Genomic DNA, 26600 nt, shown 5'->3' with positions numbered 1-26600 from the left:
ATTAAAGATGAAAGCCTTCCCAGCAATACAAGGTAGGTTAATGCGAACCTTCTGTTATGATAAAAGGGTATGCCCTCTCATTTCAGCTAATTCCTCTAATTTAAAGAAAGGACATGCTTCCAAATCATCATCTCCTTCTTCCACATCATCTCGCCCTAAACCTTCTAAAGAACCAACAACAAGCAAAACCAGCACAGGGACTCCCAGGGATAAGAAGAAGCATGGGAAACAGGTGACGACACGTACACCATCTGAAGGGGACATTACTTCTGCCTCCAGCACGGCAGTAGAGAACTCAAAGACCAAAGTGGAACTCTGTAAATCAGAAGAGCCTCTCCATATTATCCCTGAAGCTGGAGACACAACCCAGAACAGCACTCTGACTGTTCCTCCCCCTCCTCCTGCTGTTCCGGCTCCTCTTCCTCCATCCATCCCAATTCTGTCTCCAGGCTGTGAGCCCACTGGCTTCTCGGGCACAGAACATGTGCCAGTTAGTATTGAAGTAGGTCCATCTGTTCCTGGCACACATTTAAATGATCTTCATATAAAAACTGAAGCAGACAGTGAAAGCTCTTCAAGCAGTGCTGTCTTAGACCATAGCCTGGAGATTGTGGGAGAAGACACAGAATGGTAAGACTACATGCTTTCAGCTAGTTGTGTAATTCTGGGATACACGTGCATTTGGGAAAATGGTGGAGCAACTCAGGTAGGCTTTTGTATACCTTGATTTTGAATTTGAACATGTATCAAAACCCAGGAAGACATGAGTAAATATAATTCAATTAATACTTTGAATTCTATTCTCATACTTCCAAGCAGACAAGGAAAAGAAAATTAAAATGGCTTGGATGGACTGATTTGATTCTATTTAAATCTACAAATTTGTTTTCAAAGTCACAGCTTAAGTTTCAAAGTTACAGCTCCTTTGGAGATGCTTACTTGAAAATCTTTAGAATAGCTCTCAAAATCTGTGGTGAAATAGCACCCTCAGCAACTATTAAAAAGGCAGGTACTAAGTTGAATCCAGCTTAGCGTTCCATTTATGAAAATAGGGCAGCAGGTTGAAAAGAAAGCTAATGGAAATACATAACAAGCCCATTTGTGAGGCATCACAGGAAGAATTAAGATGAGTTCAGCCCCTCCCTGGTCATTTATAGAACCAGTTTAGAAAGTACCGTTTCTTGTCCCAGTGGCAGGATTATGTCTATTAAAAGCATCTTTTCTTTATTTGTTTGTATGTTGCCTCCTACTTCTCTTCTTTACCTCTGTGAATACACTTGGTTGCCTGCATGCAAAATAAATTAATTCAATTTAGTAAAATCCAAATGTAGTCTGTATTTAGAAAACACAAATTGTAACACTCAGAATTCGTTATATCTTAATCATTGTCCATCGAAGACTAGCATCAAGGATGTTTCATATGAGGAGAAATATTTACCCAAGAGGGAATGGATAAAGATTATGAAGAAGTCGTGAGTTGGATGTAAAAGATAGAAAAGGGATTGTGTTGGCTGATAATACAGATCAGTAAAAGATTGTGCTTTTTTTTTTAAGATATAGTATGTCTATATCTTGCTGAATCTTTCACATGAGCCCTTTAGTAGTCTATAAGAATTTATGAAAGGTAATAAAATTATATAGTCATTGAACATTTCAACACTGAACATCCTGACCGGGTCAGAGTTGACTCCTTCTGAGGTCGGTAAAATGAGGACCCAGATTGTAGGGGGTAATATGCTGACTCTGTAAACTGCTTAGAGCAGGCATGTCAAACTGCTGGTCCGTGGGCCGGATGCGCCACGTTGAAACCGCACCCACCCCATTGCCGGCAATGGGGGAAAAGTCCCGATACATCATGTGACATGCCTGGCTTAGTGCTGTGAAGCAGTATATAAGTCTAAGCACTATTGCTATTGCTAAGGGGCCACAGTGGAAAAAAAGTATGAAAATTGCAATGGCACTATAAAGTGACAGTATTTGGAATTAGTTTTTCTGTAGCCCATCTGCTCTTGGCAGTACTTTTAATTATAAATTACTTTAAAATTTCAGGAATGTTTTTCATCAGCCTTTTCTAATCAAGTATTCTCCAGATCAGTGGTTCTCAACCTGTGGGTCGGGACCCCATTTGGGGTCGATCGACCATTTCATGGGGGTTGCCAAGCAAGGCTGTCTGCCATTTTTTTTGTCCGCCATTTTTTCCCCTTTTCCGGCAGGTGCCTTACCTCCCTTGGGCTGGGCCAGCTGGTGGTCGGCCTGCTCCGTCTCTGCCGCTTGCCAGCTACGCCTCAGCCGGCGCAGGGGGCGGAACCACGCATGCGCGGCGCTCCCGGGCAGGGAAAGTCCTTGACTTACGACCGGTTGGGTAGTCCTCGACTTACGACCGGTTTAGTCCTCGACTTACGACCGGTTGGGGTCACGGCATTAAAAAGGTTGAGAACCACTGCTCCAGATGGATTATACTACAACTCCCAAGATTCTTAGCAAGTATGGTCAAAGGCCATACTGATTAGCATCAAGAATGAAATAGCCCACCTGAAAGCCACTAGATGGAGGAAGGTTGCTTTATATGAGCTTAAAGCTGGTCAGACATATGCTTAGTTTTATATATGACTGATTTTAGAACTTATTTTTATTTTCTTAATTCATCTATATGGTGTGAGAGTTAGAAATTTCCTTCTGTTCATAAGTGAAAGATCGATTCTTAAAAATTTAAGCTTTCAATTTGAAGCAGTGGATTTAAAGTAGATTCTTAAAACTAGTAACAATCATATTGATTTGCCAGAGTATGGGAAAAATTGAAATGTGTTCTGTGGTTTGTTGAGTCTGTGGGGAACTTAATTTTAGGTCTTTAGAACTGATTGTTTCACAAGAGTTACATAGCTTGATTTATGTGTAAATAAATTATAAATCATAAATTATTTATTTATTTATTTATTTATTTAACAGGATTTATATGCCGCCCTTCTCCCCATGGGACTCAGGGCGGCTCACAGCGTATTAAAACATCATACAAAAAATTTCCCCTACTAAAAACCAATTAAAACCCAAATATTGGTAGCTGTGGCTCTTTAAAATCGTTAAAAATTGTCCCTATTTAAAACTCACCCTAGGTCNGTGGTGACTAGCACCTTAAAGCGTACCCGGAAGGCCACTGGCAGCCAGTGCAGCTCGCGCAGCAGCGGTGTTACATGGGAGCGACGTGTCGCCCCCAGCACCGCCCGCGCGGCCGCATTCTGGACCAGCTGGAGCCTCCGGATGCTCCCCATGGGGAGCCCCATGTAAAGAGCGTTACAGTAGTCCAGGCGAGAGGTGAAAATACCTAATGTATTTTTCCTGGGTGGTTATATTTCATGTATGATTGGTGTATTTGTTTTTCTAATAGTTCTGCTATCAAAGAAGATCAGGAAAAAGAAATCTCTGAGCAAACTAGTCTTCTTCAGACAGGTGAACTTTCTGAAACTTCTGAAGAAAATCCCGAAATTGGAAACAGCAAAAATAATCATACCAGTGACTCAGATTCAGATGGGCCTATACTTTATACAGATGATGATGAAGATGATGATGAAGATGCAAGCAGTGAAAGTAAGAGGACTCGATGAGCAACCGTCTGCCATTTTAAACAAAAAATGAGTACATGCTGTACAATTTGTTTTACTTCTGAAACAAAACACCTAGATAAGTTTCTAAAATGGAGGTTGCTGATTTGACTTGTTGCATTCATTAGTACTGGGAAAGCGTTTTCTCATTCCATTGGCAACAGATACTACTACATCCTTGTTCTATGGTTGGAATGTCCCTATTGGAGAATTTGATCCAAGTTCTTGCTATTGTCCTTAATAAGCAAACTGGGAAATATGTGAACTCAGAGTTCATATATTGGATGTATTTCTTGGGGCACAATGCATCTTTGCAAGCCTTTTTATTTGACATGTGTTTTGTATATATTCTGCTTCCCTCCTTTGGAATCTCCATCCATGAAGATGGAATCACTTGGCGCCAGAGACTGAAAATTGGTTTCACTCACACTGTGATCATCCCACAAATGCAGCACTTTCGTATTTTAGATGTGCATATAAAAGGTTTTAACTTAATGAGTGGCATCTCCACGTAGGGCTAGTAAAGCCATCACCTTTGACTGCTATGATTAATGTAGCTAGGAATGTAAGAATCTCTTACAGTAGTTTATTTATATGAGAGCAAAGATAAAAAGAAAATCTATACTTTAATTTTAAACTTTAATATTTATATATTAAAGGAAATAGGATTTTTTTGTTGAGCTGAGAGATAAACCTGCCCCCTTCTCCTTATAATCTAGCTAGTGAAGTTCACGTCTGCTTCTAATTGCAGAAACTCAGCCTAAAAACTGAAATGCTATGAATTCTTGTCCTGCCTTAGGCACAAAACCAGCCGGGTGACCTTGGTCCAGTCACTCTCTCTCAGCCCTAGGAAGCAGCTAATAGCAAACCACCTCTGAAATGTTGTCAAGAAAACTGCAGGGACTTATCTAGGTAGTCTCCAGTAGCCAACATTGACTCAAAGGTACCCTCTCCATTGTGTTATCCTCCAGAATATTCCTATCAAATTATTTCATAAGCACTTGGAGGGGGGGATTTAATGTTCTAATTCTATTTTAGATGGCAGATGAATTCTAATACATTAACATATTATAAAGGAAAAGTGACTTTGATATGAACTAAAATTCCCCCCCAAAAGAGGAGAAAAAACTAGAAAGAGGTTTTTAAATTCATGTATTGAATATCCAAATTGTGGCTGGATCTTGACATGCTTAAGTGTGAGCATTATTTAATAAAAAAATTCCATTCTCTATCCAGGCTCTTTAGCGAGTAAAATACATCGTAGAGATACTCTTGCAATCAAACTCGGCAACAGGCCATCCAAAAAAGAACTGGAAGATAAAAACATCTTACCGAGAACATCTGAAGAGGAGAGACAGGAAATCAGACATCAGATCGGCACAAAACTAGTGAGGTATTGGCCGGAAGAAAAAGGGAGAATAATAAAGAGGCTTCAGGCATAGGAAAGACTGTTTCTCAGCTTTTTGAATTGGTGATATCAAATAAATAAATGAGCACTATAATAATTAATTTATAATTCTGCAGTTCAGTCTCAGGTCTTCACGCTTGTTCTATTTAAGCTAGATTAAAAACCTTAAGCCCCCCCTCCCCATTACAAAAAAATGATTGCAGGCAAGTTTTGCTCAATTAGACAATTCACAGGTTCTTTTGATACAACAGTTATGCTACTTGCCATGAATCCAAGATAATTTTGTTTTGAAAGAACAGATTTTTTTAAGCTGATGTGTGATACACTTTTTTTTCCTGTAACATCATCTGAACGGGTTTTGATTATTTCTTTTATTTCAAGTAGATAGTTCCAAAAATGCAAATCACATTTTATAAACAGTACTATGATGTATATGTATAATCAAGCACAGTTACAAAATTCATTGTATGCTTAATTTATGTGGTTCTATATACACATCTATTCAGTAACACTAAATAGTAATATGCATCTATTTGCAAATCCAAATTACACATGTTCAGCATTAAAAGTAATATATAAAGTCGTGGTATTTGGTAATTGGTATTTGAGAAATCATTTTGGCAGTGATTCTTTCTAAACTAGATTAACTAGATAACTTCATAAGAAGCTGTTGTAACTGTGAGAAAATATATGTGTGTCTTCCTTTTTGCAGAAGGCTTAGTCAAAGGCCCACCTCTGAAGAACTAGAACAAAGAAACATCCTAAAACGTAAGCCTTTAAAACAATGCATCTAATTCTGCAATGCCAATAATGTTACATTTTGAGAGTGGTCACGCATCCTGGCTTTATGAATGTGAATAATTCTGCAAGGTTTTTTTTTTTTTGCTAAATATGAACTGAATATTTTAAAAACAAATATTGGAGAGTATGAATGTACAATTTGCAATTGCACTTCTGCCAAAGTTTGCCCTGCCATTTGGTGCCAAGGCAGGACTGCAGTGGCCCTCAGACAGTAAGCAGGGAGACAATAACATTTTGGAAATACAGATCCTAACATGAAAGTTAGATCTAAAAATCTTAGTATCTACTGCTAAATTATGAATCAATTTATTCTACCATGCCCAGTGGTTTGAATTGAGCATTCTGATTGTATGTACGTATTGTACACAGTAAATACATTAAATATGTTTACCCTTTTACAGTGTATAGACATTGTTTATTTAGAAAATTGCAGGTATGGAGTCTTAGGGCAGTAAGTTTGCTATCTTGCCAAAATTGGCTTTCTAGAAACATAATGTACTGTAGCTCTTTGTGCCAGTTGAGAATAAAGATTATCATTGTTTGAACAACTATCAGATAGAGTAGTTTTCTGTGACATTCCAGTAGAGTAGAGCTTTGTTTGTTTTCGGGTTTTTTGTTTCCTTAGCAAACATGCATTGTAACCCAGCTATATAAATCCCCACAGGATATGGTGGAATGTTCAGGTTTAATTTCCTGGATTATATTAGAGCACAAAACTGAATGTCAAAAGCAGATGTAGACTGGTGGAGATCCTCCCATGTAGATCGCAGAGACACTTGGCATAAAATGCCAGCATTAGCTCTTTATCTCAGCGTCACTGTGGAAAAACAGATGGATTATCTGAAGGCCTGAGCAGTATGAAAATGATATAGACCGGGGGTCTTCAAACTTGGCAACTTTAAGACTTGTGGACTTCAACTTCCAGAATTCCTCAGCCAGCTGGCTGAGGAATTCTGGGAGTTGAAGTCCACAAGTCTTAAAGTTGCCAAGTTTGAAGACCCTTAACATAGACTGAGAATATCTGGGCTGAGCTCTTCTCATAAAAGAGTGGCTCTGAAATTGTGCAAGCATATTTTCCTAACTCAGTCTGCAATAACCACATCTTCGGTCAATCTGCTTTCAGCATTTTCATGGTGTGATAAATAGTGTGGCAAATATAAACTGAATGGGTGAGTGGCAAATGTGGGTGAATAAGTTATTTTAGCAACAATGTAATCCAGTCCAAATGGCTTCATTTCTATATTATCAGCATGTCATATTGATATGCTAGAACTACTGATTTACTGAAACTGAGTATTTGGCACATCTACTGCATAATTTGCTCCATCTATATACCAGATGAGATGTAACATTTTTAATTCATCCACCCAAAATTAGTATCAGAGTTCCAAAACAGCCGAACGACAAATGCTTTAAAAGTGGATAGGAACTGCGTATAGAAATGTAGTGATGGACCACTATGGAGATGTGTTCTGTTCAATTCTAACATGTAGTGAGATGCATCTAACATTAATCTTGAGATGCACAGACACAGTTTAAGGATAACAAAAGTTGAATGTGTCATAAAATTTCCACCTTCTGTCTGGTGGCAGCTTTCTAGATGAATAGCAAGAGATTTATTATCTTTCATCTTTAAATAGAAAAGAATGAAGAAGAAGAACAAGAAGCTAAAAGAGAACTGAAGCGCAGTCTAAGCCGAAAGGTAAATTAAATGTTTTGTTCAACGTACATCAACATGTGTATTCTTTCTTTATTCGGGTCAGAAACACCTACAAATTATAGACATGTAACATTCAACACTGAGCAAATAAAATAGGTATAAAATAGGTAATAGAAATTTAGCACGTGTAAAAAGTATGTAAAGTAAATAGGATTAAATCTAAATCAGGGCTTTTCAACCTTTTCACCCATTGTACCACTTTTAGGATATGGCAACATCCGAGTACCACCAATCGCCTAGCAAGGTGTCAAAAACTTGATGACCCAAAAAAAGGAAAAAAGTGATAAAGTACAGGTAGTCCTCGACTTACAACAGTTCGCTTAGTGACTGTTCAAAGTTACAATGGGACTGAAAAAAGTGCCCCCCAAGCCACAGCCGAGCAAGACACCTGCCTGCCCGCCCAGCCGCGCTCTTCCTCCTGTCCAAGGTTTTCATTGTTGTGAGCATTTCTGTTGAGGATTGGCAGTGGGGGAGGGGTGGGAGGTGTTTGGTTTTTATTCCCTCTACCTGCTGGGTGGTTGCAGCAGGTTTTGGTCACTTCACATGACCCTGGGACACTGTGACTGTCATAAATATGAATCAGTTGCCAAGAATCTGAATGTAAATCACAAGACCCTAGAGAGGCTGCAACATTCCAGCTGATCGGCGCTTCTTCTGGGCTCAGCAGAAGCGCCAGGATCAGCGCCGAGCTCCAGCTGGAGCCTGGCGCTGATCCTAGCGCTTCCGCTGAGCCCTGACAGCCCTGCAGCTCCAGCCATCTCTCGCTCAGGCTTGTGGGGTGCTGCCACCAGTTCAGCTCATTCCCCTCCCCCGCTACCACTTTTCTAGGATGGTCGCGTACCACCTGCCAGGTGCCAATATACCACAGGTGGTACCCCTATCACTGATTGAAAAGCCCTGCTCTAAATGACATTTGCCCAGTATCAGGTCACGTTGATAGCATTTTTCCTGCCAGCATGAGGTCTTCCTCCATGTGGCTGTGGTTTCCGGCGNGGCTGCGCGGGGGATCCTGGGGGCCTCTAGATACTCCCATGTAACACCTCTCCTGCGCGAGCTGCACTGGCTGCCTGTGGCCTTCCGGGTGCGCTTCAAGGTGTTAGTAACAACCTTTAAAGCGCTCCGTGGCAATGGACCTAGGTATTTGCAAGACCGCCTCCTACCAAACACCTCCCTTCGACCAGTCCGCTCCCACCAGTCCGCTCCCTTAGAGTGCCGTCGGCCAGACAATGCCGGCTGGCGACCCCCAGGGGGAGAGCCTTCTCTGTGGCAGCTCCTGCCCTCTGGAATGACCTAACCCCCGACCTACGTACAGTTGCGGACCTGGGCCTTTTTCGCCGAGCCCTGAAGGCTCATCTATTCCGTGCGGCCGGCCTGGCGTAGTTTGATTATGTTTTAGTGGGGGTTTTGTATGGGGTATTTTTAGAGCAGGCCTGTTATTTAATTTGATTTTAGACAGAAATTTATGTATATTTATCGTGGTTTTTATTATTGCCTGTTCACCGCCCTGAGTCCCGTAAGGGAGATAGGGCGGTATATAAATTCAATAAATAATAATAATAATAATAATACAGGTACATATACACATCCTTTGCATCGCCAACCGATAAACGTTGGAGAAGGCCCTGGAAATTTTGTTCTCTGAGGAAAGATTGAACGAGTTGGATGAGACATTTAATCTGGAGAGGGAATGATTGTGAAACTGTCATCAAATGTTGGAACAGCTGTTATGTAAATAACGAGAATGGGTTCAAGGAGAAAGTGCAGCTTCAGAGTTAAAGATCTTGCTCAGAGATCAAATTAATAATTAGGAATTTCAACAACACTAATTTCACAAATGGCATTAAAAACAACATTAAGATGAAAATATAAGTGGGCAGGGTACATTGGTATGTTCACCTGACAATAGATGGACATGAAAAGAGATTTGGCTGTAGTGTTACAGTTATACATGAAACTCAGATGACCTCCTATGAAATGAAGAGACCGATTAAGAAAATCCTGAGTCCCATCTGGAAGATCATTGCAGAAGGTCAAATGGAATATAAGTATTTGCTGAAGCTGTAACTTTGGTATCAACAATATCCAGATGAATAAAATGAAGTTAATGTGTGGAATGCTTTGCTCAAGAAGGTGTGGTGTCTGAGTCCATTGATTGGACTTCTAAGAAACAAGACATGACTAAATTCTAGGGATTTCTTACAACACAAGACTGTCCTGAAATCAAGCAGAAGCTATGATGCTTTATCAGTGAATTTCCTTCATCAACAGGATTTAAACTTTGCTTTTATTTATTTTTTATTCTATGCCCTCTCTGTTTTCAATGGTGTTTGTATTAGGTTAAGCCTAACCTCCAGATTCTTTGAGAGAGAGTTTATTAAATTTGCTTCCTTGCAGCTTAGTTTGAGACCAACAGTGGCTGAACTTCAGGCACGAAGAATCTTACGATTTAACGAATATGTGGAAGCAACAGATTCACCAGATTATGATCGACGTGCTGATAAACCCTGGGCAAGATTAACACCTGCAGACAAGGTAAGAAGCATAAATCTTGCATGCATCAATGAATATGAGTGAGTGAGTGAGTGAGTGAGTGAATGAATGAATGAATGGCTGAAATATTAAATACATTGTCTTTCTGTATCTCAAAATAATTCTTCCTTAATTAAGATTTCATGCACCTCCAAACATGATTTCTTTTAATGTGATTGTTCTAGAACTATTTTAAAATAAATTTTAAAGTTCAGTCCAGAAGAAACAGTGCACTAAATCCAGCTTCCTTGTCACTGAGTAATTATTTTTCATATCCTAATATTTGTGGAATGTTGAAATACAGATAGTCTGTGTTTGACAACTGCTCATTTCAGCGATTGTTCAAGAATTACAATGGTGCTGAATGAAGGGACTTACAACCTGGGCCTGAAGTTGCAGCTGTTGTATCACTACCGCAGTTACATGGTGAAAATTCAGGCACCTGGCAGTTGCCCCCCCCCCCTTATGACCTCCGGGATCTCCCCCCACCTATGCTCTTAAATACACAGGAGTTTCAATGGCATAGGGTGAAGCAGCCCCTCCATGAAAGGCCAACCGCTGGGAAGCCCCTGCTCAGCCTTGCTCGAGGGTTGGGAGCATGCATGATTCCAGCAATTCCAGGATGGAAAGCAGGAATTAGGCAGGCCCAGGGATGGGTGCAGCGGTGGGATTCAGCCAGTTTGCTAATTTCTTTTGAGTTCGGAGAACCGATTGATGCGTGGCAGAAAAGCCCTGCCTCCCACCCCCGATCGGACCCATGCGACACCTTCTTTCCAGCTCCGACACAGTCCTCCGTCACTTCCTCCACCGCTGTAGGCAGTCCCACAAATAAAAGAAGTTTGGGACTAAAAAAAAAAAGTTTAATCAATCAATTCCAACTTCACGAAATCTTTTCCAATTTCGTTGGAATTGATTGATTGATTGAACTTTTTTTTACTCCCACAAATTTCTTTTGTTTGTGGGACTACACACAGTGGCGGAGGAAGTGATGGAGGAACTGGAAAGGTTAGAAAAGAAATAGTTTGGGAAGTGAGGACAGTGGTGGGTGGGGCACCTTTTCCAGAAAAATGCTTTCCAGCTCCAGTGCTCCACCTGCTGCTTCGGTGGCTGTGTGTGCAGAGCTGCAAACAGGGCTCAGAAGGGAAGTGAAAGGGAAGAGGGGAAGTGGGCAGGTGGGGAAGTCTGCCAAAGTCATCCGGAGGAGAAGACAAAAAGCAGCCCCCGCCTCGCCTGCTGCCAGCAGTTCAGAGAAGCTGCCTCTGAGCTGGATGGACCGTCAACAGCTGAGGAGGTGCTGCAGTGGGTTGTGCCCGGGAAAAGGAGAGCATGCGAGGCCAGGAGGGCCGGGACGGGGGGGGGGAGGGAAATCAGCCGTGCCAGGATGCATCCGGCCACGTGGGACCTCGGCGAGTTAACGGGCGGCTGGTTAAAGAGAGGGACAGTTGCGGTTCTGCCTGCTCTATTACATGGCAGGCTATTGACAGGCAACCTGCTCCATTTCATTAAAATTTAAAAAAATAGGTTTTTTTAATGCCTATAACATTATGCTTTAATGTATCGTGTTTTGTTTATTGTTTCCAGTCGTGTGTTTTATGTATCTCCCTAGAATAGAAGATGCTGAAGTTCTAGAAGCAGTTTGTTCTTTTGAGAGATGTAGACAGATATTTTAGACCTATTTTAATTGTAAAGGAAATTCTACCAGACTGATACATGAAATAATTCTGGATTATTCTTCAGCAATGGTTTGATAGATTTGAAACTCAGAGTAAGTTTAGGGACCTCTCTCTTATTTTGAGTAGTAGGTTTCTCCTAATATATTTTATGGGTAAGTTTGTTGCTTTTTAATTAAACTTAAAACACTACACTGTCCAATCTCACATAGTAAAATATTCAGCTTTACTAAATATAGAGTAAATATAGAATCGTATATATAAATTGAACAAACAAATAAAACTTCATGAAATAAGAAGAGAAAAAGCAAGTTAAATGCAACAGATGCAAACAAGAGTAAGTATTAGAGGATGCAAACTATTCTTCAGAGCTTTTGACTAGTGCCCATAAATCCTTAAAAATTTAGCCAGTGGTTAGGGATTATGAAATTTGGCTCACAAAATGTATTTTGCCTCTTTTTGAGATTGACCACTTCATTACATTGTAGATATTTATGTATTGTATTTCCATTTAAAGCAGCAGCTCCCAACCTTTTCTATTCCCTGAACCCCTAGAACGCTTCTGATATAGTCTCGCACCCCTTACAAAAGTTTGAAATAACGGCAGTGAACTATGCATATACATTATAATTCTGAAAAGCCAAGTGTTCGCCCCCCCCCCGGAATATCGTCTCACACCCCCAGGAGGTGCGAGCACCCCTGGTTGGGAACCCCTGATTTAAAGCAATCTGAGTTCACATTTTGTGTTTTCTTTCATCAGGCAGCAATACGGAAAGAATTAAATGAATTCAAAAGCACAGAAATGGAAGTACACGAAGAAAGTAGACAGTTTACAAGGTAAGAAACCATTCAGGCGCAGATAGCAAACTCCTTTAAAACAAATTACTCCTGAACTCTTCAGATCATGTATTGTGCTGAAGAGATAACTTTTCTCAGTAAATTGAGGAAAAAAAGTTGAATTATTAGTTTACCGTTTATTGAAAATAAGAATCAATAAGAACTTATTAATTTGTGATAGATTGCTTCTTAAACTTGAAATAGTACTTTATTTTCTGCATCTCAATAGATTGATTAATACACACAAGTCTTGACAGTTGACAAAAGGTGGAGACTTCATAAATCCCAACTGAGCTGCTAGTAGTGGCTACTAAATGACATCTACTTCTGAGAATCAAATGATTCACTTGCATATCATCTATCCTTCACTTAAAATATTGGTCTTATGTCCAAATGCTGATATCTTAAAATTGGTAGTGATATAGCTAAAAACATCTTCTGGTTTTGCCTTAGGTCTGGCAATATAAATGCTGAGCAACTATCGGATTAATCAAGAAAACTAATTTTGTTAAGAAACATGGAGATTTTAAAGTTTTTTCTTTTAATAAACAGTATTCTAACTCATTTGTTTGCTCCTTTATTGTGACATATGAAAGCAAGATTTTAAAAAAACATTAACTTAGGAATTTATCAACAATTCCTTGGTTATGCGTACACTGGTTTTGTGGACTTTATTTGGATTAGGGAAAAACAGAACTTCCAGAAATTTTTAGCTGCAGCAAAAAGTTAACCATTTTATTTCTATGAATTCAGCATCTTAGCAAGATAATGCATTTCTCCTTCTGTAGTACACTGTGAAGCCTGATACTCTTTTCCACAAATTCATCCCCCATCCCCTTGCATTCACACTACTGTTCTTCCTATCACAAGTACACAGAAATGACTATTCTCTTAAACTTTCGTTTTTAGAATAGAATAGAGCTGGAAGGGACCTTGGAGGTCTTCTAGTCCAGCCTCCTGCTCAAGCAGGAGAACCTATACAATCTTAGACAAGTGACTGTCTAGCCTCTTCTTAAAAATCTCCAGTGATGGAGCACCCACGATTTCTGGAGGCAAGCTGTTCCTCTGGTTAATTGTCCTCACTGTCAGGAAGTTTCTCCTTAATTCCAGGTTGCTTCTCTCTGATCAGTTTCCAACCATTGTTTCTCGTCCTGCCCTCTGGTGCTTTGGAGAAAAACGTGACCCCTTCTTCTTTCTGACAGCCCCTCAAATACTGGAACACTGCTATCATGTCTCCCCTATTTCTTCTTTCCTCAGCACAGTTTAGGAGTGGGGTTTGGGTATGTATATGTCAGTGTGTGTTTGTGCATATATGGGCTGCGCATTCAGCGTTGCGGGGAATCTTCAGACCTATAAAGAGCTTATTGTCTGTAAATGAACATATTATCAACAGTATTCAGTGTGAGAAGGCAAGTGGATAATACTGAGTTGCTATAATGCTTATCAGAAATCTGGTGATTTCTCAATATATAGCAATGCAGTCATTGCTCTGGACCTGTGGTAAATACATTGCTGTCCAGACTAGAGTATTATGTGTCTCTTCTTTTCCACTTTTGTATCACATGACTACTTTTGCATATTGCTGGAACTTGTGATGGGGGTATATATTATAGTTGCATCAGCCTGTTTTTTTCTGCAATCAATATTGTGATTCAATTTCTAATTTTGACAGAGTAGGGATTGTATTTTACTCAGATTATTTACTTCTGTCTTTAGGTTGTCCAAAAATAGTTCTCAAATTATTACATTATTGATTCAGATGTTCAATTCTTAAGCTGCAGGTTATAGTAATCTGGTACTTAGTTCAATATGTATGTATAGTTTCAAATTATTGCAAGCATAATAACAAGAAACAGACAAGATTTCTTATAATGATGGCCCGTAAATTTGAAATTTATAGAGGCACAAATGATGTGCTTTTCTATGAGTGGCTTCAGATATGATCAAAAGCTAAAATCCTTGTTCCTGTACACACATTCAATGATGTAAGACTTCTCCCTTCTCTGAAACAAATGAAATAATAACAATAAGAGGGCGACATACTGTTCTTAAATTGAACAATGCCCAACTATGTGAAACAGTGTCTAAACAAAGGGTTCCCATCAATACTTTTTTTTTTGTCCATGGGATCTCAGTTCATTACTCTACTAGTTTGGAAGCTTTTTGTCTTTCTAAACCTTTCAAGATAACTCATTTTAATCCGTGGAGTTATTAAAATATTATTCGTGATCGTATAGCACACAATGAACCAAGAAGTAAATAAATGTATTCATTAATACTTAAAAATTTAGCAGCAATGTTAGTCAGATTTGAATATGATTTTGAAATATGGATTCAATTTTATAAAGAAAGTAGTATGTATGGTATGGTTATTATGTGGGTGTTTTAGCATTTGGAATTTGAATATTTGAACTTTACAGTTGTTCTGATCTTTTCTTGTACCGGTACCTTGAGGATAATGAGAAAAAAATCAAAACAATAAATTTTATTTCTCACCTTCAGGTTTCATCGTCCTTAAGTGTTGAAAATACTCTGTTGTTGAGCGCAAATATCTTTCCTGAGGAAAGTCCTCCATCTTGAAGCCCAGAGTACATCACAACTGAAATGTCTGCAGCACCTTAAAACCTGAAGTTACTCTATATTGTGGATCCTCATATTTTAACAAAAAGAGACCACTAGAAGAGATACAGAAAAGAATATAAAAATGGCCATGTAATATGAATGTTTATTATTTTCTTTGAATAAAAAAATCGTACTGTTTTTCCTTACTAACAGTTGACTGGGGTGAACTGAAAATGACTATTGACAAGAAGGAAGCACAGTCCACTTTCAAATAGGATGGGAACAGATATAGCTGAACTATTTGTGGGCCAACTGATATACTTAGAATAAAATTTTTCTTCTTCATGGAAATAAGTTTATACTATATTAAAAGACTGGATTACTGCAGCAAGATAAAAAACTAGGAATGTGAACAGTTCTCTTTCTGTCTTCCAGAATGTTTTTTTTTAAATTGCCAACTCTACTTCTCATAAATAGTACAGTAATTTGATGTAATATCAGTGTATTTGGCAGTAATTGGTACAATTCACAGTTATGTTTATGATTGTATGATTATGAATTCCAAATGTCCATTGGGGGTTGCAGTTTTGAGTACAGCTAGATTATATGAGTTGTACAATATTAAAACCGCTAAGTGTATCTTTATTATTTAGGATTGCAACACAAATTATTTTTTTTAATCTGATAAATGTAAAAGAAGCACCAAGGATTCTCTGTAGTCATGAATCAATTGAAAAGTATTTTTAGAAAACGAAAAATGTGAGACAATAAGAATACTGTGAAAAGAACTGATAATCTTTAATCTCGCTTAATCAGACAATAATGATAATCAGATTTTGAAGCCAAACTGAAAATAAAAGTCAACAAAGATGAAATACGCATGAACATCTTCCCCCCTTTTTGATAGTTTGAGTGATATTTAATTGGTCCTTAAATCAGTAAGAACAATGTAAGATCAAGAGGATGATTTATATTGAAATCAGGATTTATTTCTATCAGAATAGGAAAGGTCATGAGTTTTTGGGGTGGGGGGCTGGCAAATCGTATAGAACAGGGGTGTCAAACTCGCAATGTCACGTGATGTGTTGCGACATATCGCGACTTTTTTTTCCATTGCCGGCAATGGGATGGGCGCAGTTTCGGCATGACGCATCCGGCCTGCGGGCCGGCAGTTTGACACTCCTGATATAGAATAAATTGGCATTACGTTGCCAATTTGGGACTGTAGTAAATCTTCCTTGGAACAAACTAATGGGATAGAAATGGATGTCCTTTACACTGAAATGGCTGTTCAAAGGCAAATGGGTGTTTATGCACAAGTAAAAATGTCAATATACATATGTTCAATGGCAAGTGGATTTTTGTTGCACCTGAACCAAATCCAATTAGTTTGAAGTTTTACTGCATTTGGAAATAAAACTCTTACAGACACAAGTCTTCCCTGCTTGAACACACCACCTGCACATGGATGGATTCCTATCATAACAGTGCTTTGTTTCTCTTTCCTTTGCCTCTTTGCCATCACACCAGTCAGCCTGGGGAATGGGAGTCTTGCCCACATTTTTGTTCAATCTATCCTTCCACTGTGGAGAAGAGGGATAACAGGGATATCCAAAAGAAATAGTTTTTCTGTTCCCCAAAGCACTTATTGCACTGAACATCTCCATGCTAAGGAAGCAAAGGGACAAAGCAGAGCACTATTATTTGATAGAAAGATCCCTCATCACAGAGTCCCTTTCCCCCCCTCCCCCGCAACTGTTATTAACTGAGAATTTGAAATATTTGTTGATATTGACTAAAAGTATTCAGTGCTGCAGTTTAGCAGCTTTTGGAATGATTCAGGTTTTGTCCTTTGCCTTAGCAAGTTGATGACCCACTTTAATAGGAAAGGGACTTGCTGCTCTAGACATACATTAAATCCTCATTTAGGACCATGAGAAAACTACAAAAGGGGCTTCAAACTTACAGCCTTTGTTGTGTGTGGTTATGTGGAGCAAATGGTCTACTTTTATATTATCTTGTAACTGTATTTGTGAATATCCAATTAGTATAACAGTAAAAGGTGGTGTGCTTTAATTATGTTGGTCCGAAATATGGTGGCTTATTATAAGCCCATGACATTGTTTACACTAAAAATTGTCTTATATTAGCACTTATTTATCCTTTTAATGTACACAGTAAAGCTTAAGGACCTGAAATACACAAGGGCATGTACTGCAGTATTACAATATATGTGTATTATTTATCCTTTTTGAAGTCTGTACATACTACCATTTATTTTTGTCCATGTGTTCTCTTTAGTTCCTAATTATAAAAGATATGTATTTTTTTCAGCAATAAATGATCTCTGTCATGATTTTTTAACGTCAGAACTTTCATTCCTTTCTTTTAATTAAGAAATTAAATTTTTTTATCAGAATTATTTTATATGTGTGTACTTAGAAATAAGACCTACTGAGTTTTATCAAGAGCCTAGCCATATGCCTGTGTAAATGTATACAGCATTATGCTCTAAAAATTTTTTAAAGCAACCTAAGTGTGACTGAGGAAGTTCATATAGCAAACAGAACTATTTGTAATAAGAAAATAAAGATACGAACTAGGCTTAAGAAAAATAAAATAAAATAATTAGGGGAGGGGCTTCCAGATTACCTGTGTTAGTTTTAAGGATGGTCAGCATGTGGCAGTTTTTGTTTGAGTGCGGACATTTAAGCAGGATAGATTTTTATTTGGATGAAAACTTCCAGATAATTCCAAGGTTGTATGTTAGAAGTAACACAATCTTGAACATATTTTTTTCTGCTCTGTTGCCAAGAAAAATATGGATGTGTCTACTTTACTTGGGCAGAAAAAATCTAGATAACCACTGCTACCGTAGATGATTCTGCCTTTCTGCTATCATCATGTGATTATCAAGATGTTTGCAGATTTTATAGATGATTTCAGATATGGTATCTTTAATAGTCCCAGGACTCAAACAAATGAAAAGATTCCTTGGTGCTCTCTGAATTTGGATGTTTGCTTGCAGATATTCATTATCCAACTGTGTTGAAGATATTGTTGATAGTATTAATGTGTCTTCTCTAGTTGTTCCTTAATCCAAGATTAGAGAGCACCAAGGACTCTACAGTTCAACCCTGAAGTACATATAGTCTCTTCTATTGGAATCAAATGAAAGAGTTATTCTCCATTTTTCCTTTTTTTATAAGATACAAAAATATAGCTATACAGCACCATCCACAGGCTAGCCGTATATTTTAACTTAGAATATTGTGCAATATTGGAGGAGTATCAAAACTGTTTTGAATTGTAATATCCAATTTTAACAAATTTTGGTTGTGATATAAATATAAAAAATTAAGAATTGGTGCCTGCCCTCTTTCTTTTTTTGATTGCTTTTATTTCATCTTTTTACATTGTAATGTTTGAAAGCAGATACAGTCTGAGATCTTGTCTGGTCTAAATGCAGGAATATATACTCATAGTTTAACTTTTTAATAAATTAACTAGAAGTTCTTCGCAGATAGGCCATATATTTGCCATATAAGTCCCCTCTAGGCAAGATGAGTGACATGTAAGTTTACTAAAAAAAATAAAAAAGATCACTTTAGTTCAGTCAAACTCAAAAACAAAACAAAATCATGCCACACAACCTTTTTGCATTCTTTGACAAAGTAACTTAATTAGTGGACCAGCAAAATTTGTGGACATAATATATTTTGACTTCAGTGAGGCATTTGACAAGGTAGACCACAGCTTACTTCTTTATAAGATAGAAAAATATGGAACAAACAGCATCACCACCAAATGGATTCATAACTGGCTGACCAATCACACTGGATAGAATTACATCCACATGGAGGGAAGCATGCAATGGAATACTACAAGCTTCTATCTTAGGCCCAGTAGGTTTTCAACATCTTTATAAACAATTTAGATGAAGGGATAGAAAGGGAACTCATCAAACTCGCAAACAACACCAATCTGGGGGAAATAGCCAACACTTTAGAAGATAGGCTCACGATTCAGAAGGATCTTGACAAGACTTAAGCATTGGGCCCTAGCCAATAAAATACAATTCAGTGATGAGAAAAATAAGAGCTTATACTTAGGCAAGAAAAGCCAAACACACAGTTATAGAATAGGTGATACCTGGCTTAACAGCAGTATTTGTAAGAGGGATCTAGGAGTCCTAGTGAACAATCACTTCATTCAGCAGTGTGATGCAGCTGCCCAAACAGCCAATGCAGTCCTAGGTTGCACCCCCAGAGGGATAGCATCAGGATCACGTGAAAGTACCACTTTATGCTGTACTGGTAAGGCCACACTTGAAATACTGCATTGCTTACCACGATACAAAAAAATATGTTGAGACTCAGAAACTGAGTACAGAGAAGAGGAACAAAGGTAAATATAGAGGACTGGAGGTAAAAAGTATAGGATGAAAAGTTGCAGGAACCAGATATGTCTAGTCTAATGAAGAGAAGGACTCGGGGTGAAAATGATAGCAGTCTTCCAATATTTGAGAGGCTGTCAGAGAGACAAGGGAGCCAATCTATTCTCCAAAGCACCTGAGGGCAGGACAAGGAGTAACAGATGAAAGCTTTACAGAGAGAGATTCAACCTACAATTAAGTAGAAATTTCCTGTCAATGAGAACAATTAGTGGAATAGCTTCAGAAGTAGTGGGTGCTCCATCACTGGAGCTTTTTAAAGAAGAGACTGGACAGTCATTTGTTCGGATTGGTATAGAGCAGGGGTAGGCAACCTTGGCTCTTTTATGACTCGTGGACTTCAACTCCCAGAATTCCTGAGCCAGCATGGCTGGCTCAGGAATTCTGGGAGTTGAAGTCCACGAGTCATAAAAGAGCCAAGGTTGCCTACCTTTGGTATAGAGCCGTGGTGGCGAACCTATGGCACGCGTGCCACAGGTGGCACGCAGAGCCCTCTCTGTGGGCACGCGCGCCGTTGCCCCAGTCCTAGGCCTTCAGCTGGGTTTTATAAAAACCTTTTGGTTTTAGGCCTCTGCCACTGTGTGCAAAAAAAAAAAAAAAAAGGTTCAATCAATTTCAACTTCTCACAAAAAAAAAAAAATCCCGCAAAGTTGGAATTGATTGATTGAACTTTTTAGTCCCACCCAGTCTGCCATTACCACTGCAGCTACCCAATGGGCCACGCCCACACGGCACCCGATGATACATAAGTGGGTTTTGGGTTGAAGTTTGGGCACTCAGTCTCTAAAAGGTTCACCATCACTGGTATAGAGTCTCCTGCTTGAGCAGGGGGTTGGACTAGAAGACCTCCAAGATCCCTTGCAACTCCTGTTATTCTTCAATTTAGAATTACAAACTGTAAGATTTATAGTGCGTTAATATTCTTTCACACAGTGACAAACATCACTCAGAGCAGGCAGAATAGACATGAATGACGAACGTCACTTAGAGCAGGCAAGCTGGTAATTCACAAAAGATCACGTGAAAGAAACGATGCATCTCACATTTATGGGCACTTCCGGTATACCGGTATCTTTTTTTTTCCCCAATAAAGTGACATCACTCTGGAACTATAAACTATGCCGCTCTAGCCCTTTCTAAGCTGTTGCTCTTTTCTACCAATACTTCCGCTGGAAAAGGGAGAGCGCATTGTTGAGGCTTATTGTTTTGTTGGGATCCATTCCCAGAGCGAACAGGTTATTATTGTCATGGAAAGGAAAAACAATCTGTATACTCCATCCTCGCTTGACGATACTAAGTTCTAGCGCTGCCGGATATGTAGCCAGCTAATTTATTTCCTTGCCACCCTTTTCAACAACAATTGGTATATTCCAAGATGGCTGGAATTGCACCAACGAGATCGGAAACCGAGAGCGACAACTTGGGAAGACCGATCCCTTCCCGGAACCGGAAAACGTGAAGCAGCAAAGCTCGTTAGGGGGGCGGAGCGGTCTGTTTGGGATCTGGCTTGTGGGTTCAGTGGGTTATTGGGCGCTTGACGGTCGTTAGCGTCGGAGACTCGCACAATGGTAAGCGGAGCGTGAAGTTCAGGTTTGAGCAGGCTGGCAGCCTCGGGCTGCAGGTGTTAGTTCTCCCACCCTTCCATGGGGGAAGATGGATAATCTGGGAAAGAGATGGAGGGAAATGTCAGGAAATTCTTCCCATTGTCGTCTCACCAGTGGCGTGGCATGTATGAACTTGCTGTAACTTTCACGGGGGACGTTTCGGGATGGGTGAAATCCAGCGAAATCCAAAGAGAGGCACCAGCACGTTCAGGCACCGGCACACGATGTCCTGTAATGCCATGCAGGCGTTGAATCGGAGGCTGCATTACTTGTTTCTCAACCTTGGCAATTTTAAGGCATGTGGACTTCAACTCCCAGAATTCCACAGCCAGCAATGCTGGCTGTGGAATTCTGGGAGTTGAAGTCCACATGCCTTAAAATTGTCAAGGTTGAGAAACACTGACTTAGAAACACAGCTATTGTAAATATGCAGCTGTTAGATTGTGCTGGATGGACAGTTAACGAAAATGGTGTGGAATCAAGAACAGCTTGCCATTTGAAAATTTATAATAATAAAATAATGGGATATTTGGGCAGTTCAATAGGGCTTTGCCAGCAGGAAGCCTCCTACAGAAATCCAAGCGATGACAGATTCTGGATGCTACACATATTTTATAATCTCATATAGCAACACTGAAAATCTTAACTGTTTTTAGGTTTACAGGATATATAGTTTTTCAGTGTTGCTATGTGAAGCCATTAAATATGTGTAGCTTCTAGAATCTGTCACCACTTGGATATCTGTGTGAGGTACCTATCTGGTAAAGGTAGCTGCAAATTGCACATGATATGGGACTTGACCAGGAAAAAGTAATCATGACTATCCCCCCCTGTCTTCTTTTATGAAGATTGGAGCCACTGTGACACTTAAAAGCATTTGTTCACCTTCCTTTCCTAGATGCCGTTAGGGTGGAGTCAGATTCTTATGCTGAAGGCATTGTATTGGCTGCTGATTTATTTCCTGATGAGATATAAATTACTTATTACTTTTAAAATCTAAATGGTTTGTGTTAGGAATAACTGAGCAAAGATTTCCTTTATAATTTCAACTGTTTCCCCACCCCAATATACTGAGATGAAACCTTAGCTCTTGGCAACCTGAAGTTCAGTCTTCTCTGTATCTGCCAAGTTTACTGGAGCTGCAGAATCTAATTTCATTGTCTGCACTTTAGGAAGGCTTTAAAACAAATCTTTTAGTTAAAAGGCCTTTTATTTTTATTTTTATTATTGTCATTTTTGCTATTTGTGGCTTTGATTTGGTTTTATGCTTTTTATTATACACTAAAGAGATATTTCGGTAGAATGCAGTATATAAAGTCAAGTAACTTGAGAATCATCTCCTGAAAGAGATAACCATAAAACCTATCAATGGGGAAAACATTCAATGTGGAAATTCACTGTAATGGGATGATCCAAACATATCTGTGCCAGAAGCTGTCTAGAGTGCTGTAAACTACTCTGTGTTCTGGACAACCCTGGAAGCAAACAAACCATCCCCAAAAAGCTCAAATCAATCTATTCTGGTTTACATTTAACACATTTTAAAAAGCTAAAAGAATTCTAAATATTTAGTATGCATCAGTTAACTAAGTAAAGATGTAACAGATTTGTTTGTTTGTTTGTTTGGTCTATATGGTTGCCCCAATCAGAGTATTGTGACTCTAGGTAGCAGTAAAAAAAATGTTTTTACAATTATATTCCTAGGGAGGATATAAATAACCCATTTACTTAGATAAGTAGTGAAACCCTTATCAGTTTTGTTCCATTTTCAGATCATTGTCTCTTGTTTTGTAGCCCCACAGACGGAAGAAACCGTTCATAGAAAAGAAAAAAGCTGTAACATTTCATGTAGTGCATAGAAGTCAGAAGGACCCTTTGACGGCGGATGATAGTGCACCCCAGAGAGTTCTCTTGCCTGCATTAAAGGTAATAAGAAATGACAAAGTTGAAGAAAAGCAGCTTAATGCTTCCTTTAGGTGAAAGGACGGAGAAGGACTATTCTGCCTGTGCATGGGCTTTCAGGAGGCACTTGAGTTGACCATTGTGGGAAAATGATGTTGCAGAAATAATGTCAAGGCTCTTCATATGTTGTTCCTAATTGTGGAATTCTGAATTCTCTGAGCATCAACATTGCTGCAAAGATGTGTAGAAAGTAATTAGAATCATTATGCTTTTTTTCTTTATGTTTGACAGCAACATTAGCTAAATTCAGTAATTTCCTTCTTCAATGCCTTTAGAGAAATGATGAAAAAAGAAGAGAAGAACAGCGGAAATATGGAGTATTCTTTGATGATGATTACGATTACTTGCAACATTTGAAGGAAGCTTCAGGACCTTCTGAACTTGTTCCATCAAGCTTCCCAAATCAAGGCAGGATTGTAGTGTCTACAGAAGGGGAGGTAGAAGATGAAATTCAACACATTCCGGTAAGTAAAAATGTTCTTAAGTGCTGTGGTGGTATTTCCTATAATTACCATATGTATGTTCAAATCAAACTAGTAGTATTTCTTAAATTTAAAGCTTAATTTTTTAAACAATGTTTTTGATTTTCACGTACTTTTTTCAATCACCCATTGAATTATTTTGTGATAGATCTAAAACTACCTTATTTTTATTCATTAGTAGTGCTAATAAAATTATTGACAGCATTCCAAAATTTTTTATTATGGGACATGAACTGATTTGTCACTGTATCATATGAAAAGTATATGCTAGAAACTCAGTTGAGGATACTTAGTCTCCTGAACATTTTAAAAGAAAATGCTACGTATTCTTTGTTCTTTAGGCTCCTACCATTAATCTGCCCTCCTCAGTATTTGCATCAGAATTTGAAGAAGACGTGGGACTATTAAATAAAGCTGCTCCTGTTCCAGGTACTTCATTTACACTACATTCTTTTATGTGCACTTATATTTGATGTGAAAAATGAAACTTTTTCTTTAAGACCGTTTTAATCTGTTCTTCACATTATTAACGTATATGTGATTGAGGAATTCTGTTACTGTCCTAATCTGTAAAAAGAGATAAATTACAAGAGTGCATAAGATAGCTGTTGTTTGCCTTGAGTTAACACGTTATTTTCATCAAGGCAAGAAGACAATACTGATCACTATTCCATTCAATTTAACCTTAAAACACTTTTGAAAAATTCTCAGGTTTGATCTGGGGGTAATAGGAGAAGGTAGTTTTCTAACTAATTGCTGTTGTATGAATTATTTTTTCTGTTTGCTAAATAACTTGTGTTCAGGGAAACTGATAATTCTGAGAAATGACTTAATCCTGTCAAAACTGCTTTTTAACGTAATGTTTTATCTAACACTAGGGCCTAGACCGGATCTTGATCCTGACATTATTGCAGCACTAGATGATGACTTTGATTTTGACAGTCCAGATAATCTGCTTGAAGATGACTTCATTTTAAGAGCTAATAAATCTGGAAGCCTAGAACTGGAGAAGGAACTCTCTTGGTAATGGAATGAAAAACATATGACTATGTTTTTATTATCTTATTCATTTTTCTACTGGAAAGGGAATCCCAATACTGGGTGCATCAAAATTATTCCACTCTTTATACCTTTTTCAGGTCTTGATTGATTACTATTTCATTCTTAGTTATACTGTGCAGTAGTACTGTGTTTCCCTGAAAATAAGACCCAGTCTTATTTTTATTTTATTTTTTTGCCTCTGAAAGAGGCACCAGGTCGTATTTTTTGGGGGGGGGGGTTTCTTTTCCACTCACCTTCGGCACCTGCAGCCCGGCCCAGCCGCCACTTCTTCTGCAGCCGAAGGAGCAGCTTCATTCTGCAACTGAGAATGGAGCTCAGGCCTGTATTTTGCAGTCAGCCCTTTCTAGAAGGCCTCTGTAGCCGATAACCAAGCAATAGATTCAATCCATAGCTCAGTTCTCGGCTGCAGAGGCTTTCCGTAAAGGCCTCTGATTGTGAAATGCAGGCCTGGGGACGCCGCAGAAATGGACTGGCGAAGAGAGGCCTGGCTGCAAGGCAAGTGGATATGGGGCGCATGGGGCAGCTCCACCCTCCCACCCCCACACTAGCTTGATTTTTAGGTGTGCACCTCGCCCAAAACTAGAGCTTATTTTGGGAGGAGGGCTTATATTAGGTCCACCCCTCAAAAATCAAGCTAGGGCTTATTTTCGGGGTAGGTCTTACTTTCGGGAAAATACAGTACATGAAAAATCATGAACTATTAGCCTATTAGTAAAATGAACTGTAAATTTAAGGAAGTCAATGTATATGTTATTGCCAGCTTATCTGAAGATGAAGATGCATGGGAAGATGTGGAGGAGGAAGAGGATGGAGAAGATTCTCAAAGTGGCGAAGAATATGATTCTGAAGGTCCTTTGTCAGATGACAGTGATTTTAAAGGGAAGATGAAAGAATTCCTTTTCATGGAAGAAGAGACCAAGAGCCGTTTCACAGAGTATTCCGTGACCTCTTCAGTCATGAGAAGAAATGAACAACTGACACTTCTGGATGAAAGATTTGAGAAGGTGAAATAAACTTACAACAGTGATTGTAATTATGGGCATATATTTGGAAAACGTTACTTAATTTTAAACCTGATCTCTTAACACCCTTGGTATGTAAAACTACTGCTCTGTTAATGTGTTTTTCCTTAAGAATTTTAAGGAGTTGTATAATACTATATCTAATGCTATGACATAGCTTGACTTGTACCTTATTTCTTGTCTAAAAGAAATTAAAGTTTTTAACACTTTAATATTCGCCAGTAATAATGATTTTAGATATTTATTTATTTTTTAGTTTGTTGCATACCACCCAGAATCACTTGTTTGTGAGTTGGGTGGCTACATAAATTAGACAGACAGAAAGCTCAATCGCTGGGCTAACAGTAACTTTTGTTTTATGAGCTTTTTTCATCAGTGGAAATGTTGGTCGTTATATAAAGGGGAGGGGACGTAAATTAATTATCCTCGAATACATTTTAAATTTGTTTTTAAATACATTGGAGGATTGCAATTTAAGTTTGTTACTGAAAGCATATGGAATTGATTTAAATAACAATAATTTGTTTCACACTTAGTTTTTCGAACAATTTGATGATGATGAAATTGGACCACTGGATAATGCCGAATTAGAAGGTTTCATCCAAAGTGACAGCACTCGATTACAGGAAGTGTTGAATGACTACTTCAGAGAGAAAGCAAAGGAGTATGTAAAGGGTCCTTACTGGGTAGTATGCTTCTCGGAAAATTTCTGCGTACCTGTTCAACAATGAGCAGCTTATAGAGGAAACACTGATACTACTAATCAGGGCTTTTTTTCTCAGAGAAAAGGTGGTGGAACTCACCTCCCTCCCCTGGCCACGCCCCCACCCAAACCTGACCACGCCCTCATCAAACCCTAGGACCGCCCCTTTAGAGAACAGATTTCCCGCGC

General features: G+C 38.8%; 2 protein-coding genes across 2 annotated transcripts in view; both read left to right on the top strand.

The window, feature by feature from the left end:
• The window catches only part of PHACTR2 (phosphatase and actin regulator 2), a gene marked incomplete at its 5' end in the record, with an annotated part of 28570 nt that extends 12591 nt beyond the window's left edge, over positions 1 to 15979 (top strand). The window contains 8 exons of the mRNA XM_015827932.1: positions 87 to 630; positions 3383 to 3582; positions 4833 to 4989; positions 5717 to 5772; positions 7446 to 7507; positions 9920 to 10057; positions 12485 to 12561; positions 15064 to 15979. Of these exons, the coding sequence (XP_015683418.1) occupies positions 87 to 630; positions 3383 to 3582; positions 4833 to 4989; positions 5717 to 5772; positions 7446 to 7507; positions 9920 to 10057; positions 12485 to 12561; positions 15064 to 15079 (1250 nt within the window). The remainder of the gene's footprint in view (positions 1 to 86; positions 631 to 3382; positions 3583 to 4832; positions 4990 to 5716; positions 5773 to 7445; positions 7508 to 9919; positions 10058 to 12484; positions 12562 to 15063) is intronic.
• A 5096-nt stretch (positions 15980 to 21075) lies between these two features.
• LOC107298555 (protein LTV1 homolog) lies at positions 21076 to 26439 on the top strand. The gene is made up of 7 exons (XM_015827931.1): positions 21076 to 21144; positions 22975 to 23106; positions 23418 to 23606; positions 23966 to 24053; positions 24503 to 24647; positions 25447 to 25690; positions 26245 to 26439. Exons 1-7 carry the CDS (start codon positions 21142 to 21144, stop codon positions 26437 to 26439), a joined length of 996 nt encoding a protein of 331 aa, XP_015683417.1. The 5' UTR covers positions 21076 to 21141.
• Positions 26440 to 26600: the final 161 nt, after the last annotated feature.

Source organism: Protobothrops mucrosquamatus, unplaced genomic scaffold (assembly GCF_001527695.2).
Source record: "Protobothrops mucrosquamatus isolate PMUCROS unplaced genomic scaffold, P.Mucros_1.0 scaffold4076, whole genome shotgun sequence".
Lineage (NCBI taxonomy): Eukaryota > Metazoa > Chordata > Lepidosauria > Squamata > Viperidae > Protobothrops > Protobothrops mucrosquamatus.
The sequence above is the reverse complement of the archived record's forward strand: the minus strand, read 5'-3'. Positions and strand labels throughout refer to the sequence as shown.

Coding starts and splice junctions, on each gene's coding strand:
- LOC107298555 (XM_015827931.1), top strand. Junction 23,107..23,417: donor TTCTCTTGCCTGCATTAAAG/GTAATAAGAAAT, acceptor CAATGCCTTTAG/AGAAATGATGAAAAAAGAAG. Junction 23,607..23,965: donor ATGAAATTCAACACATTCCG/GTAAGTAAAAAT, acceptor TTTGTTCTTTAG/GCTCCTACCATTAATCTGCC.